This window comes from Sceloporus undulatus, chromosome 3, assembly GCF_019175285.1.
Source record: "Sceloporus undulatus isolate JIND9_A2432 ecotype Alabama chromosome 3, SceUnd_v1.1, whole genome shotgun sequence".
In the NCBI taxonomy this organism is placed as follows: Eukaryota; Metazoa; Chordata; class Lepidosauria; order Squamata; family Phrynosomatidae; genus Sceloporus; species Sceloporus undulatus.
In genome coordinates, this window is record NC_056524.1 from 223,536,243 (window position 1) to 223,553,909 (window position 17,667).

The following is a 17,667-nucleotide window of genomic DNA, read 5'->3' on the forward strand; positions in this document are numbered from 1 at the left end:
GTATGCATGTCATACGTGGGTGTGCCATACACAGCTTTCAGCATACGCTGAAAGCCACACGCTGAAAGAGGCAATAGTACCCCCGCCGCAGGCACAAGCCCCATTGTTTTCAATAGGACTCCATCATACATGGGATTTCCCTTACGTGGGGTGGAGGTGGGTGGGGGTGGGAGTCCAGAATGGTTCCCTGTGTAAGGGAAGGGCATACTGTATATGCCCTGTAACTGCAAAAAAGCTTATGATTTGAGGGAAATTATACATCTTTAGCAGGAATAGAAAAAATGTGTTAAAAAACTTTGAGGAAGAGCACACCTTCTAATAGTTCTGATATATGAGGCCAGTGATTTGGTTTAATATTACTTTTGTCAGCTACAGCTGAGAAATCAGAAGAGATTACTCCGACAGTAGGAACTACAAGCACAATTATCACAGAAAGCCTCTATATTAAATACCATCCAGATTTGGGGTACAGTTTCAACTGCTACCTACATTTTAGTAAAGGAGAGTTCTGGTGGCTAAGGAAGGAATTCCACTAAGAATATTCCATCACTAACAAAACTGTCCCAAAGAGCCACCTATCCCTAGCCAATCCATGAACATGTGGTTTCTTAGACAAAGTTTGTAGATTTTAATAAAATGAAGTTATTTAGACTTCAGTTATTTTTAGCCAGTGGCTTAAAATTTGTTTCTCTCTATGAGAATATTCTATCCAACTACTATTTTTAGAAAGCCCAGATAGAAATGCATTGCACTATCTCTTCTTATGAGAGAAAGCCATATGTACTCACCTGCCATTACACTAGGTTGATTCCAATTCAGTAATTTTATCCTGATTATGATTTTTTTGTCCTTATTCAAAGGTTCACATAGAATTTACTGAAGGGGAAGATAAGATCACTCTGGAAGGACCCACAGAGGATGTGAATATGGCTCAAGAACAAATTGAGAGCATGGTCAAGGATCTGGTGAGTTGACAAGCCATTGCCTTCATTGTGTAGCCATCTTCTGAAATGGAAGATAACATCAAGTGATGCAAATTGCAGATCAGCTTTGTCTTTTAGACAGTCCAAGTCTGGATTTTTGCATTCTATTTAGAATAAATGTACAGGTTATATTTTGTGACAAACCAAAACCACTGTTTCAGAAAGATTTATATCTGTTATGTGTGCTTAGGACTGCAGTCCTCAGGACAAAAGGAGGCTGTTAAAGTTTTTCAATGGCAAGGTCATAAGGAGAACAAAAGGCTGTGTTAGAATGTGTCCTGGGTAAATTAGTGGTGAAACTGCTGAGTGTCCCCAAGCTGTGTGCTTTTTATTCAGGCTTGAGCTATTTAGCTCAGTGAAACATCTGGACATAGTTTTAGCTAGCTAGCTATTGTGTCATGGTGGATATTGCTGTCCACTTTTATTCCTTTGTTCTTGGGCTAGAGGATCATGCAATTGCTCTTGATTTTGTCTAACTGGTCTTCTCTTTGCAGATAAATAGGATGGATTATGCTGAAATCAATATTGACCATAAATTCCACAGACATCTGATTGGAAAGAGTGGAGCCAACAGTGAGTTAATTATTTGTTATTCCCCCCCAGCTCTCCGTAAAATAGGTTTGATTGTTGTTTATGCTAGTCATACATTGCTTAGAATATAATCTCTTATTGTTCATGTGGACCTCTAATTCATGAAATTCTCTAGAACTGAACTGTCCCAGAAATTTAGTCATGAGTTAATTAACTGTAAGAATGGCTCATTGACAAACAATCAATTAGCTGATTGGAGAACAATTTGTGCGAAACAAAATGGTGCATTATAGAAGATGTGGGCAGTAAATATATGAATCTTCAGAAAAGACACTGCTGGAAATATCACTTTGTCCCACCACACATTTACCAATGAATGCTTCCTGTTTTCAAAACTCCAGTTGATTGAACATTGAACTCCTACTCTCTGTCTCCCAGCACAGGGTCTGTAATAATAGCCCTATGTTTCTTAGACATTATGTAATCTTTAAAAGAGAGGCCATCTTATTCTGAGGTTTTTATTGGAAAGGTTATGCAGTTGATAAGTATTTTTAGCAGAATCTTTATATTTACAGTCAACAGGATTAAGGATCAGTACAAAGTGTCTGTGCGCATCCCTCCAGACAATGAGAAGAGCAATCTCATCAGGATTGAAGGAGACCCTCAGGGAGTTCAAGAGGCCAAGAGAGAGCTGCTGGAACTTGCTTCACGTATGGTAAGTCATGGAGAACTGGATTCTGTTCTAGATGAAAAGAGCTAACCAGCAAGTATTTCTGCCAGTTTTCTCTCTCTTTTTCACATGCATGTTAACACAAATACACAGATCACATGCAAGTAAGAAAGTTAATTCCTCCTCTCTGTACTTGGATGATAGATGGATGTGAGGAGATTTGTGGATTGTCAATGTAGTTTGTAAATCACTACCAACTACAAAGTGTGGGTGAGTAGAGGAGAATGTTGTTTTAAGCCTGTAGAATATACTTGGACTTTTTACCCCTCAGGAAAATGAACGCACTAAGGACCTAATCATCGACCAGAAATTCCATAGAACTATCATTGGGCAGAAAGGGGAACGGATTCGGGATACACGGGACAAATTTCCAGAGGTAAAAAAAGACATTTTCTTAAACTCAGGTGTTACATTTCTTAATGTTTATAATGTCTGTGTTTCCATTGAGAGCACTGATGGTTCACATATATTTACAATACATTTCTGTCATAGGCTCAGCTGAAACAGCTTAGCCTGTCATGGTCCCATTTCATACAGAAAATAAGCTAGAGATCTTAGGCTTTCTGCATTTCATTTCCCATTATTAATATTGATAATACCCATTATTAATACTTACCTTAAAGAAGATAATGAAAGATAAGGCAAGTCACTGCCTTATCTCAGTGACAGACATAGAGCCTTATGGATTCCACAGTAGAAATAGCCAACGGGAACTCAGTAACTTTTATAACCTTGCTCTGGTTTAAATATTTCTTGCAGGTTATTATCAATTTCCCAGATCCATCACAAAAGAGTGACATTGTTCAGCTTAGAGGACCCAAGAATGAAGTTGAAAAATGCACAAAATACATGCAGAAGATGGTAGCAGATCTGGTAGGAAACAATTTTCATGTCTTTGGTTTTCTCACTTTGACTGTTCTTTAATTGTATTAGGATTGTGGATATGATTTCATAAGAAATGTGTGCACACAAAGTGATGGAGATAACTTGTTCACCTGTTCAATGTACTTACCTTATACATTCAATGATGAGTTGAGAAATTTTAGTTTAAAAATTTACCCTGAAAACCTGGGTCGACTTATCCATGGATCAGTGCTTGATTTTTTTAGGGACCTCTGGGGAGCCCATGTTTCTGGAGGAGGGCTTGAGTGAACAGATCATCAAAAATCAACCTGGCAGTATCTTCCTGGTATGCAGAAGGTGGGCTCTAGGGCCTTTTCTTCAGCTTCCTCCTTCCTTGGCTCCCAACCTCGGCCTCCTGTGCCTCAAGCCAGGAGTTTTCTGTGTTTGCTTTTCAACAATCTGCTCCTTTGACCCCCTCTTTCCAGTGACCCAATATGGGGTAAACATTCTGCATGGGTTTTTTGGGGGGACCTCTGGCGAGCCCATACTGCTGGGTCAGGGGGTTGAGGGAATAGATCGTTGGAAAGCAACCTGACAGGTCCTCAGTTTCAGGCATAGAGCTGTAGGACCCTTTCAGTACGACTTCCATTACTTGCAACCAGATGTTATTTATCATCAGAAAAGAAGGCCTTATTTATGGTACTAAAGACTTCAGTTATATATGTTTCATATTTCAGTAAATCCTATAATAATTGTACAATCAATCCAGTGGTTGTTATGCTAACATAAAATAGAACTATAACTTCTTATCCTGTATCACCCTATTTGTTCAACATGTATGCAGAAAATGTCATACGCAGAGTGAGTTTACGCAGAGACAGGAGGAGTGAAGATCAGAGAAAATAACATTAACAACCTAATATATGCAGGTGATACCAGGTAGCGCAGTGGTTAAATGCCTGTGCTGCAGCCACTCACTCATAAACCACAAGGTTATGAGTTCAATACCAGCCAGGGGCTCAGGGTCGACTCAGCCTGACATCGTTCTGAGGTTGCTAAAATGAGTACCCAGCTTGTTGCGGGCAATTAGCTTACACATTGTAAACTGCGTAGGGAGCAACCCATCCAAGCTGTATTTAGCCCTAAAAATTATATCTAGTGTTGATTCAAAGACTGTAAATGGTGAACTCCCCTACATGAAGCATATCAAAACTGACTTCAATACGACTAACTTTCTTTGCCTCCTTTTGACAGTAATCCATGTTTTTCTTCATCATTTATTGTGTGTGGGTTTTTTTTTTTTTTTTTTTTTTTTACTTTCTTTATTTTTCTTTTTTATTTTTTTTGTTTGGGTTTTTTTTTTTTTTTTTTTTTTGGGTCTTCTTTTCTTGATCTGTTTCCATGTCTGTGGTTGGGATTTTTAGCTCTCCTTTTGAAACTGAACTCGTTTAGACAAAGATAACTTGTTCTCACTCCCAAATCACACTTGTTGTCAAAGGGCACCTATGAGAAAGGGATTCCAAAAACCATACTGTATAGGGAGGTGCGTTCCCGAGTTACTTACGGGAACGCATCTCCCTATACAATCTGCCCCGCACTCTTAGAATAACAGGGAAGAATCTACTGGAAGTAACAACTACCAAATATGTTTCAACTTCCTAAAGAGTTTTCACAATAGCTGCTCCGAGATTGTGGAATAGTCTCCCGGAAGAGATCCATCTTACTACCTCCCTGGAAACCTTCAGGAGGACAGTTAAGACGGAGCTCTTCTGGTGAGCATACTCACCCTATTTTATATAAGACACGAATCCACCTCCTTGAACTTTAGAGTCGCTTTGTGTTCTGTTTTTAATAGCTAATTGTTGTTGTGTTTTATTCTGTATTATACCCCAAATTAGGTTGTGATCCTGCCTCGATCCACCTGGCAGAGGCAGGAAAATATTATTATTATTATTATTATTATTATTATTATTATTATTATTATTATTATTATTATTATTATTATATAATGAAGGAGAATTCCTCAAAGTTGGATGCAACAGCAGTGTGGTTTGCTACAATAAGCTGTGCAAGAGCATTGTTATACAGTGGACCCTTGTTATACGCTGGGGTTTGGTTCCAAGATCTCCCGTGTGTAACAAAATCCGTGTATGCTCAAGTCCCATTGAATATAATGACATAGCAAAATGGTGTCCCTCATAAAAACTGGAAAATCAAGGTTTGATAATTGAAATTTATACTTTTTTTAACATTTTCAAACTGTGTATGCTTGAATCCGTGTATAAAAAATCCGTGTATAAGAAGGGTTGACTGTACCAAAATACACTTGATAGGAAACATTCCGGTTTTGTTCAGAATGTAACAAGAGCCCTCTGCAGTCCGGAAAAAAAAGATTCTTCTGATCTAGCATTCTGTTTCCCACAATCAGGAAACTTGGAAACGGAGTCTGAAAGCAATGCTCCTATCCTGCTCAAACTCTATGCAGCAGCTGGTATTTTGTGGCATTCTGCTTTCCAATATGAAGGCTGCATTTAGATGGCACAAATACAGATAAATCTGTAATTCATAACTGTGTCTAGTACAGACCTTGAAAAGTGTTTTTTTAGGCTACAGCTCCCAGAATCCCCTCCAGCCATCTGGCTGGTGCATTGTGAAAGATGGAAGTCTTTCCAAGCTCTCCTGTAAAGGCATCTAGTAGTGGCAAACCATGTCACTGAGAGCTGGCTTGCAGCATGGGGCAAGATGCATGATCAGGGACTTCCCCCCCACCCTAATATTTACCAACAGTTGTTATTGCCATTCTGTGGTCTGCTGAAGTACCAACATTTATATTGTACCGTATTGTTTGTTTTGTTTTTCACCATCCAGGCCCTAGAGATTTTTGCCTTCCCCTCACACTAGTGGCATATTGGATACATTAGTTTTGCATGTTATGGATTTTTTTTAATCTGCCATTAATCTACTGGCAAAAAAAAGTAGAGAGGAGGAGAACAAGTCAGTTTTTCTTCATAACGTAAGGTTTGGAATGCTTGCCTTCTGCCAGTTATGGTTCTTGCTCCTCGTGATTTGTGTTTCTCTGGTTGTTGTTCTTTTTGGGATAAGCTAATAGAATGGTACATACTTGATATTGTAGAGAGCTACAGTTTTAAAAGAGAGGGAGGGAGAGAAAGAGAGATGTGAATAAAACACAAATGAAGTCATGAGGTATCATTGCATGAGAAATAAGTGATAGGTCTTTCCATTCACTATTTACTTATTCAGTTTCTTTTTTCTTATAAGGTTGAAAATAGCTATTCTATTTCTGTTCCCATCTTCAAACAATTCCACAAGAATATCATTGGCAAAGGTGGTGCAAATATTAAAAAGGTGAGATTTTCTTAGTGGTTCTTATTAGATCTGGGGCTGTTTTGCTTTACACAATTATAGTACTGTAATTCTTCTTTAGCTGCTGTGGTTCCATCCTGTGGAATCCTGAGATTTGTAGTTTAGGGAGGGGTATTATTCTCCGACAGAGAGCTCTATGCCCTCACCAAACTATAGAACCCAGGATTTCATAAGAAGAAGCCATGACAGTTGAAGTGGAAATACAGTACTATAATTGTGTGGTGTGAAAGTGCCCCTAATGTTTTTTTAATTGCTCCTAAGCATTCCTGTCACCTTCAGTTCTAGAATGAGTTTCATTTTTGCATCCAAAGCTGCCATTTCTAACATTTTTCATTTGCACTGTAGATCCGGGAAGAATGCAACACAAAGATTGATCTTCCTGCAGAGAACAGCAATTCAGAGACAATTGTCATCACTGGGAAAAGAGCTAATTGTGAAGCTGCTCGCAGCCGCATCCTCGCCATCCAAAAAGATTTGGTGAGAGAAATAGCCTTTCTGAGTGCATTAAAGTGATGGCTCTCAAACCTTTGGTTTAAATTTATTTATTTAAAACAGCATGTGTACCAATGCCCATCAGTCAGGAATTGCACCTCCAAGGCAATGTTTGTTTGTTTGTCATAGGTAAGGGTTCCAGCGATACAGATTCCAAAAATATATAAATGCAGTCGCCCCTCCTAACTAGTGGATCTGGGGTCTGTGACCTTGAAAATCCGCAGAAGCAACCTCTGCTATTTTCAATGGGGCACACACCCTGCACATGCACACAGGCCCCATTCAAGCCTATGGGACTTGAATATGTGCAAGCCTCTGTTTTTGCATGGGGGGGCGGGTTCTGGAACGGATCACCCATGAAAACGGAGGGCCAGCTGTACTAATACACTTTTCAGAAATGCCTCTCATTCCCACTCCAGCACAGAATTAAGGCAATCGACAGCGTCTACTTAGTCATAGTTAGCAATAGCCACATCATCTAAGGGTCATACTCTATGTTGACATGCTCAGCTTCTACTCAGAAAACCTTCCAGTCAAAAGGAATTTCCTAGTTACAGAATATTTGTGCAGAGTTCACGTATTTATATGCAGTGAAAATTTATAGTGAGCACTTTGTGGAAGGTGATTTAGAAATGCATTTTATGTACTTGAATCACTATTATTTTTATATTCTCTGGAAGCTTTCTTTCAGGAAAGCTTGTACTGTGATTTTTAAAAATAGCTCAACACTCTTTACTATAGCAACAGTTGTTATCTAATTGAAAAGTAATTAGGTTTGGTAAGTAAATAAATTAAGGTAAATATACAGAATGAACACTAAGCTGGAAGTCTTTTCACCATGCTGAAGATGGCAATGTATAAGTAAAGTGCCTTGCTTTATCAAGATTAGTCATGGTCTGCTTTTCCCTTTTGTTTTGTAGGAAATCATTGTACTTGTTAAAAGCTTCTCAGTTAAAAGGAATTGCCCTGCCTTGCTTAGCTGTTACATGATTGGTAGTGTAGAAAATGGGCACATCCTTGACTGTGCAATCAACCAAATTTTGTGAATAATTCATGTAATGTTTGGGTATGAGCAACCAGATGTGGTTGAAGTGATTTAACTGAACGATTGTATTTTCCTCTTTCCTCCCCCCCTTTCAACCTCTTTTCACATAAACATAAGAAAAGAAAACACAAGCAGACCATTTTGTATGGATTACAGTGAATTGGAGACATCCATTAAACATCTAAAAGGATGTGAAAGGACAGAATTTTGCAACATATTCTGTACTCTTTGTTTTAAACTTGTAACTAGATTGTATTTCTGAATATTGTAACAAGTGCAGACCACTAGAAATCTGCTTGAAGTATATAGAACTTAAGCTTCCTTGTGGTTAATGTAGCTTGATGCAATCAGTGACTGTCATTGGTTGACACACCCAACTGCTTCTTGGCGCATGTCCCAGATTCCCCTCAGTCCTCATCAGTCTGAGCTTTGAATAAAAATGAATGGGAAACTTCCTGAGGTCATTGCTGTGGAGAGAACCTTTTTGTACCTTCCTGCTATTTTTCTACATGAGGGAAATGGTGAGGCAAGTTTTCATACTTCTCTTCCTCATGTCCCATCCCCCAGGCTAATATTGCAGAGGTGGAGGTCTCCATTCCTGCCAAACTACACAACTCACTCATTGGTGCCAAAGGTCGTTTCATCCGCTCCATCATGGAGGAATGTGGAGGAGTTCACATCCACTTCCCCACAGAGGGCTCAGGTAGCGATACTGTCACCATCAGGGGACCAGCCCAGGACGTTGAAAAGGCGAAGAAACAACTTCTGCAGCTTGCAGAGGAAAAGGTGAGAGCCAGGGAAGTGGACCAGGGTGGGTGGGATTGCAAGCCTGTGAATTTCTGGTCAGGGCACAATTTTATATTAGAGTGTAGACAGAAGGAACTGAATTACAGTCGCCCTTCCTTTCTCATGGACTGGAGGTCTGCAGTCTTGGATATTCACAGAGGGGTAACTTCCATTATTATCAATGGGGTGTGCTCCTGTGGCGCATGCTCATGGGCACGTGCCCCAGTCAAGCCTATGGGGATCTTCTTGCCAGGACTGTGTTGAGTGGTAACACTGTATCACATCTTTATGGGCGAGCAAAGCAGTAGTTTGCTTTGCTCCTGTCTTATTGGCTGTTAGAGAGCAGGCCAAGGTATCCATCTTCCAGAAAGCTATTAGGTTGCTCTGGTTGTCTTATTCCAGCCCTTTTTCAGTTGCTGTGGCTACTAATTAGCTATTACCAGGGAGTTCTAAAATATGTTAAGTTTTCATATGAATATTTTTGTTAGCACTTTATAGGCTTTTAATCAAAGGTTGAGTTGTAATGTTTCATTAAAATACTTTTGTCCTCCCATTCTCTCCACATCTAAGACTCTCAAGCCAGCTGACCAGTCTCAATTTCAAAGATGAGTAATGGCAAAGCAGTCAGCAAAAATAGTCAAATAAAAGCAGATAAAAAGACGCAGAACAGAAACACACAGAAGTATCAAGACTAATAATCCGTATGCAGCATATAAAAGCCACAAATTTTCAGCTGCTTCCCAGGGAGGGTTATGTGCACAGCTACTGATCATGATGGCTGTATGTGAAGCCAGTGCTGAAAGGCTATTGGGGAGCAGTTGCTCTGTCTTCTCATGTTCCCTTGGTGTGTGCTTCTCAGAGGCATCTCATGGGCCACTCTGAAAAATAGATTGCTGGGCTAGACAGTGGGGAAGAAGAGCCAAGTTATTAGCCAACATGGTCTGAGTAAAGCAAGCCAATCACGGCCCTTGGAATGCTGGGGGAGGCTGTAGGGAAAAATATAAAACCAGAGGCTTGTCTGTTACATTGACAGACAGGGCCACTTAAGAATAGAGAAATGGTCAGAGCCATAAATGAATAAGATCACAATAGAGACTCCGTAAGTTGAAGAAGCTGGTTTGATGAAAACTTGAGAATGTGGAAAGAATTCCAAGGAGAAGTGGTACTTTGTCATAATTAAAGTGTAAGACTCTTTTACGTGTGCAGTCGGCCCTTCTTATGCACTGATTTTTTATACACGGTCAAGTATACTCAGTTTGAAAATGTTCAAAAAAAGTATAAATTTCAAATATCAAACCTTGATATTCCAATTTTTATAAGGGACACCAGTTTGCTATGTCATTATATTTAATGGGACTTGAGCATACACAGATTTTGTTATACACGAGGGATCTTGGAACCAAACCCCAGCGTCTAACAAGGGTCCACTGTATATGGAGCCAGCGTAATGTTAGTTAGGTGTTTTGTTACACAATAAATTTTTACTCTTTTTATTATCTATCTGTATATATTTTCATTTTTGAATTAATGAGATGAATCAGTCTTGCCTTGCCAATGCGATTCTAACGTTAAACACTTCACTTGTCCAGTATATTGGTCACCTTGGTGCCCTGTGCCGGATCCAATAAGGGATATTAAGGTTAAAAGGACAAGATGAGTGATAGGAATACAAGGGTTGGAACCATAGGACCGCCCTAAAGAGGGGATCCATCCCCTTGGTCTTATCTACAAACACCCATCTTCTTAAAGTAAAACAGGATAGTTATATGATCTTGAATTAAAAGAAACAGAGTAAGGAACTACTTCTGTGAAGGTCTTAACAAAGTGTGCATGCTTTTAATTCTTCATCAGACTAGATAGTAAAAAAAATAAATAAATAGAGAATGGGGAAAGAAACAAAAAGTCCAAAATTTGGCCAGATGTTCTGCTATTACGTCTGCAGCTACACTAATTCCTACAATGGACATTGAAGTCTGAAAGTGGAAAAGACAGGTAAAAGGTTACAAATTAAACTGAGTGTGGTTTGCCAGGATGCATCCTCATCTTCCCTTTACTTTTCTCACAAAAGGCTCGTGCTTCAGTCAGCATCAAGGGTCTTGCCTAGTTCACCTCTGCATATCTTATTTTGCTGTGCCTCTACAGCAACAATGGGGTTAATGAGGCATTGCAGATGTTACTGGGCTGCTGTTCCCATGTGTGCTGAGCCACTCTAGCCAACGATGGGAGCTAGGCAATTGTAGTTTTGTATCTGTAGAGCCATGTGTTTCCTATCCCTGCTTTAAGTCAGCCACCTCTTCTTTCCCTGGTATCCTCCACTGGTCATGCTGTCTAATGGTGATAGGAATTGTAGTTCACATTTGGAGAGGACTTGGACAGGCAAAATGACTTTAAACTATCTTTTCTCATGAATAGTTTGGCTTTTAAAAAAAAGGAGTGTGTATTTGTAGATTTTCAGTGAACTAAAAAGATTCTCCTTGGACAGCTTGGTGGACCTGGAACTGAGTATGGAGTTTTGTCTAGTCCACATCATGATTTTGAAGGTGCATGTTGCTTTTAAGCATGTATAATGCATTGGGGTAATTGGTAACACTGCTGTTAAAAGTACAGCAGACCAGATAGTCATTTTTAGTTGACTCTTCAATATTTTTGCTATTCAGTGTAAAGGCCTTTGTTCCCACTTCGAAAATAGGTTAATGCAATGCTATTTACCTTTCTGTATGTAGTTGTGAACACCAGTGTGTGAAACATTCCAAGAAAGTGAGCTCCATCTGTGGTGGACATTGAGGCTTGTAGTACTTGACATTTGTGGTGTTTTAGGGTCCTTAATGGAGGTGTAGTAGGTTCACATTCGATTTAATCTTTGGCTTTGGCTCTTACGATATGAATGTGAAGCCTTCTATTAAGTCAAATGAACGCATAGTGGTGTTGCATTTACCTTAGTATTGTATGTTCTGATTGGCATCAGCACTCCATCATTTCACGTAAGAATCTTACCTGGATCTGCTGTTCCAGTGCAGTTTAATTCCAAATTGCCAGGTCGCGCCTGTGGTTTCTCTCTGTGTTTGATTATTTTTGGTTAATTGCCAACTCAGCATTGTCAAAGGCTATTGAGCATGTCATTCTCAAGCAATCTGCTATAGAAAAATCCCCTCTGGCATCTATGTGTGAATATGGGGAGGAAGTCTCTAAGCAATGGGATTATTGTTTTAATATTGATAGGATGACTATATTTAAAGCTAGACAAGGAGCTATTTGGGTTTTCTCACTCTGTCCTGCCTTTCCTCTTTCCTGCGTCTTACAGACATAGGAGGTTGTCTTGTCCTCAGACACATAGGCCTATGTATTCTAGTACTGCCAAGTACTTCGAAATTTCAAGCAAGATTGTTTCCCATCTTTACCTGGAAATGGCAGAGATTGAACCTGAGATCTTATGCATGTAAAAAGGCCCCTCCCCAAGACATTTCCCTTACATCTGAAATAACTTCACAGTCGGTCCTACATATTCACAGGGGTTGGGGGTGCAGGAAAAGTGGGAAAACCCCGAGTAGCTACAGTGCCTCCTCTTCCTTTGTGGGACACTTTCAGGGGCAGAAGGGGCTGGGAAAGGGAGATGGGTTACTGCTGCTGCTGCCATGGTCCTGTGGGGGTTTGCTCATCTTCCCTGCTGCTTTCTCTCACAGCTGGGATGTACATGGAGGCACTGGATGCAGTAGAGGGAAGGAACGCCCAGGAGGATGGACAGGACAAGTGGTTTCGAGACCATGATGGAGACATGGGGAGCATGGCTCTCTTTTCTACTGGGCACTGATATGATCCCTAGGGGGCTCACTGATCCTCCCTGCCTTTTTCCCCCACCCACCTGTTTGCTGTCCTGCCTCTTTCCTCACCCCTTGTTCACCTCCTGCCTCTTCCCCCATTTGCCCCCTCATTATTTATTATTATTTATTTATTAACCTTTATTTATAAATTCACTTCATTTCTTCTTTAGCAGTAGCAAGCAACTCCTCTTGGGATACAGAGGCAGGGGGCAGGTGGGGGAAGAGACAGAGGGTGAATGGACAGAAGCAGGGGGGGGGAGCATGCTAGTGAAGAAAGAGGCATGGAGGGTGAGGGAGCCCAACCCTGGAGACCATGGTGGCAGTGGCAGTGGTACCCTGCAGAGGACGAAGAGAAGGGGCTTATCTCCCCACATACCCCCTCAAGGCCTGACCCCAGCCGCTCCTCTGGACTTCTTCTCTCCACTGCACCTGGGGCCTCCATGTGCATCCTAGCTTCAGGAAAAAGAGGCAAGGATGGCAGGTAGGCTTGCTGTCCATCCTTTCCTTCACTGCTTCTTTCTCCCATGCCAGTGCATACATGGATTCCAGGTGCTTTCTCTTTCTCACTCTTTCATTTGCTTTCATCCCTTCTCCACACTCCCTGTGGACAGACTCATGAGTAATCAAATCCATGGATGTTAAACCCACAAATGTGCAGAGCCAACTGTAGTTTGTCTGGTATGTTGGGTTCTTTTGATCCCTTCAGAATAATTTCCTCGACCTTGACACTGACATGCCAGAACGTCATTCTGAGTTACTCAGAACTGACACGCTCTGTTTACTAAGCAATTAAACAACCTTTACATGCAAGTTATTGTTTCTCCCAAAGTTCTAAAGCTGCAGAACAGGTGGATCTAATTTAATGTTGGTGAATTTGGTCCTGTCAGTCTACTTCTGGGATTTGTGGTTGTCTTTCTAGCATTGTCTGTGTAACCAGGATATCTCAGTCTTACGTGGGGGTCAATTTAGATGGAATGCATGCATTCAAAGTATAATTAATTTGGCATATCTTTTCCCCATGGTCTTTAGCTTCATATTTATATATTTATTATGGGAAGGGGTCGTAATTCAGGGTAGAACAGGCTCTGTATGGAGACATTTTCATGTGCAACCCCTGGTGTCTTCAGATAAAAAACTAGGAGATACTCCAGTCTGAAACCCTGAAGAGCTGCTGTCAATCATTGCCAACCATACTGAGTTAGATGTACTGAAGGCCTGACTCAGTATGAGGCACTTTCCTATCCTCTACCATGGCTTTATTATTCTGGCTTTACACAGATCAAGATGTCTCTTGAGTTGAACACAGTTGGCTACGATTGTTCTAGAGCCCAGTGGAATGATCTCTGACAAGCAGAAAATGTTGATAAAGACCACAAATGTATTTAATGCATCGTGATTTGTACAGACAATTAAATTTGGCTTTTCACAGAGCAGAATTTGTTTAAATAACAACAACAACTATAATCATAAAGCTTTGCTTTTGCAGATATGTATTGCTTATTCCTATCTTATATGTCCTAAAATAATTTTTTTTACCTGATTTGTTTTGAACATTTGGATAGCAGCATTGTTGTGCTCTGCTGACACATATTCACAGGTATTTTCTGCCAAAAATGTCAAAAGGAATTGATAAAAATACAATATACTATAATTTTACTGTATTGACTTTTACTTACTTATTTCACGTAGCAAACAAAGAGTTATACTGTGGACTTGCGTGCCAAGCCAGAGTACCATAAATTCCTCATTGGGAAAGGTGGTGGTAACATTCGCAAGGTCCGTGATAATACTGGTGCCCGGATTATCTTCCCCACCTCAGAGGACAAAGATCAAGAGCTGATTACTATCATGGGAACAGAGGAAGCTGTCAAGGAGGCCCAGAAGGAACTGGAGGTGCTCATTAAAAACCTGGTGAGGAGAGGACCTTTCATTTATTACATAAGAATTTTTTTGCTGTTGACGTCGGTGTAACAAATATCATTGTATCACAAAATTCCATCTAATGATTTGCCTTGTGTGTTCACAGGACAATGTAGTTGAAGATTCCATGATTGTGGACCCGAAGCATCACCGGCACTTTGTCATCCGGAAAGGCCAAGTACTACGAACCATAGCTGATGATTATGGGGGTGTGATGGTCAGTTTTCCACGTCCTGGCACACAGAGTGACAAGGTCGCCCTTAAAGGAGCAAAGGACTGTGTTGAGGCTGCAAAGAAACGTATCCTTGAGATTATTGATGACTTGGTAAGTTTTCATCCTAGATGGTTTCTCTTCTCTGTGGTGACTGCTTTCTTGCCTAGCATGCTGATGCATTCAGCCATAACATTTTTTGGTGTGTCGAATTACCATATATACTCGACTGTAAGTCTACCTCATGTATAAGTCGAGTGCAGGTTTTGGGGCCAAAATTATGGATTTTGATATGATGGATAAGTCGAAGGTAAAACTTAGGGGCATGTAACAAATGATGTAAAGGATGAAACAAAGGAAAACAAGGCCAAAGAAATTACAAAATACCTGCAGGCATAACTGTGTGTGCTCACGCGAAAGTATGGAAGGATGAGAGAGAGCAGAAGGGGGTCAGAGCTTCCAAGACAGATTGCACTCTTGGTTTTCACCAGGGGATGGTTCCTTTCTTTTATAAGAGTGAATGTACAGTACAGTACTTACATTGACTCGTGGATAAGTCAATTTAGGTTTTTTGGATTAATGTTCATAGAGACATTCTGTCTACATGATTCCAAGTCTTAGAAATCAAGTAGTTACATTGTAATAAAAATGTACTTCACTTTTTGTTTCTTGTTGTTAATCCTTATTGAAAGTGATATTGGACATTCCAAAGAAACATGATGTCTATTCCCCTTTAAAGTGTACTGAAAATATGAAGGGTTTTATTGTGTCAGATTATACCTCCTCATACAGACTGGACTACTCAGGTTTTTATATCAAAGCACAACATGTGTGAGAGAGAATAAATAATTGGCCCAAGAGATTTTGCCTGAATCTTTTTGCACAACTATATATATTACTGGGATCCCCCTGTGTTTCAAAATGCCTTTAGTATATGAGGTTTTCAGAGGGAGAAATTATTTTGAGGATCACACATAAAAATCTTCCTTCTCTTATATTTGTAGGAAGCCCAGGTGACAATAGAATGCACCATTCCTCAGAAGTACCACCGCTCTATAATGGGGCCCAAAGGTTCCAGGATTCAACAGATCACTCGTGACCATGGTGTTCAGATCAAATTTCCAGATCGGGAGGAAAACGCTGGTATGAGATCTTTCTAGTCTGTCTATGAGAGGGAGAAACTGCAGTATTTGTTAAGATGTTTTTGAGTTGTGCAGTCTGTAATTGTATGAGAAGGAAAGTGACATTTCTTTCCAAATTTTTAACAATATAATTTCCGTTTCATTTTGATCAGTCTAAGGTGAGCAAAATATGGTTTTTAAATAGGCTTAAGAGCAGCACATCCAAAGTTGGTTAATCATCTACCCAGTCTGTAGGTAAAATGAAGATGTGTCAGATCCACATTGCTTCTTTACCTCTTCAAATATTTCTATCCAAAAACAAGTTGGAAACTGATTATTTAATGGGTAACTCTTTTTAGTTCCTGAATACCACTTAGATTGTTACTGCTTAAGCCTACTGTTCATGAATTGGTGGCCCAGATACCATTTTGGGAAACCAAAGAGACTTGGGTGCAGCATGGAAGTTGTCTATTGTGTTTTTAATAGGGGATAACAATGGTGTACATTCTAGACATGGCTTTGCAATCATATATTGGAGACTGGAATTTTACAGTCTGTGCTTTCATGCAGTATTCATGTACTGCAAGTTCCACAATAGGTGAGAATCTCAGGGCTAGCTGGGTGCACACTTATTTCATTTCCTTTTCTGTAACCACAGTTCCTTCTGCTGAGCTGGTAGCCCAGGAGAACGGCAAGGAAAGCAGTGAAGGAAAAGAATACAAAGAAGGTGATCCTGGCTCTCCAAAAAAATGTGACACCATCATCATCTCTGGTCGTCGAGAGAAATGTGAGGCAGCAAAAGAGGCCTTACATGTAAGTAAGATTGATGCTGAGTATCTTTAGAATCTTAGGGTGCTAGCCATGTGCTGGAAAATGTTACTTGCTTTGTTTACTGGGCAGTGTGGCAGAAAAGAAACAGAATTTGAAGTTGTGTAGAAGCACTGTGATGAAATACTGAACCACTGGGGTATGAGATTTATGAAGTGTATTATGTAATATGTGCACATACTATTTTCCTGGCACTTTTGGTTTGTTAGCTGAGTACCTAGCTTATTGGGGGCAGTTAGCTTACAGTTGTAAACCGCTTAGATACTGTTAGTTCAGTATAAAGTGGTATATAAATGAAGCTGTTTGTTTTCCCATTTGACTAGGGATGAGAATTTATTCACAAGTTATTTGATGCACTTCAGATTAAGTGAAACTACAACAGTGTTTACAGACTGATTACTCTGGATATAGTTTCTGTGCTTTATGTAACTTTAACACATTAATTTCAGGCTTTGGTTCCAGTGACTATTGAAGTGGAAGTTCCTTTTGACCTTCATCGTTTCATCATTGGTCAGAAGGGTGTTGGAATCCGGAAAATGATGGATGAGTTTGAGGTGAGCAGGCTATTGGTGTCTTGTTTTTCTTTAGACTTTGGAGACCTCATGGATTGTTCATTTTTGTTCTACTTGCAAGAAAAATGAGATTTGCCAGTAGATGCCTGGCTTATGAATTAACTGAGAGCCAGAGAACTGCTCCTCTTCCCACTTATCCAGAACCTGGCAAAACAGTTGAAACAATATAAAAAACAATTTTCTTGCCATGTGGTTGCAAATCAATCAGTTGTGCAGTAACATCCTTCAATATACAGGGCACTCGTTCCTTACATGGGGGATCCATTCCGGACCCCACCCACCCACCCGCGTAAGGCAGATATCATGTATACTTGAACCCCATTGAAAACAATGGGGCTCATGTATGGGGTGCGGCACCATGGGCACAAATGCTATTACCTGTTCTATCGCATGGCTTTCAGCA

At 40.2% G+C, this 17,667-nt stretch overlaps 1 protein-coding gene across 2 annotated transcripts in view; it reads left to right on the forward strand.

Moving 5' to 3' along the window:
• LOC121926590 (high density lipoprotein binding protein) overlaps positions 1–17,667 on the forward strand; it is a 63,375-nt gene that overhangs the window by 36,888 nt on the left and 8,820 nt on the right. For both annotated transcript variants that reach the window (XM_042459680.1, XM_042459681.1), the window contains 13 exons: positions 861–965; positions 1,478–1,556; positions 2,090–2,229; positions 2,516–2,620; positions 3,004–3,117; positions 6,367–6,453; positions 6,817–6,948; positions 8,576–8,794; positions 14,302–14,523; positions 14,639–14,857; positions 15,748–15,886; positions 16,523–16,677; positions 17,142–17,246. In XM_042459680.1, the coding sequence (XP_042315614.1) occupies positions 861–965; positions 1,478–1,556; positions 2,090–2,229; positions 2,516–2,620; positions 3,004–3,117; positions 6,367–6,453; positions 6,817–6,948; positions 8,576–8,794; positions 14,302–14,523; positions 14,639–14,857; positions 15,748–15,886; positions 16,523–16,677; positions 17,142–17,246 (1,821 nt within the window). The remainder of the gene's footprint in view (positions 1–860; positions 966–1,477; positions 1,557–2,089; positions 2,230–2,515; positions 2,621–3,003; positions 3,118–6,366; positions 6,454–6,816; positions 6,949–8,575; positions 8,795–14,301; positions 14,524–14,638; positions 14,858–15,747; positions 15,887–16,522; positions 16,678–17,141; positions 17,247–17,667) is intronic.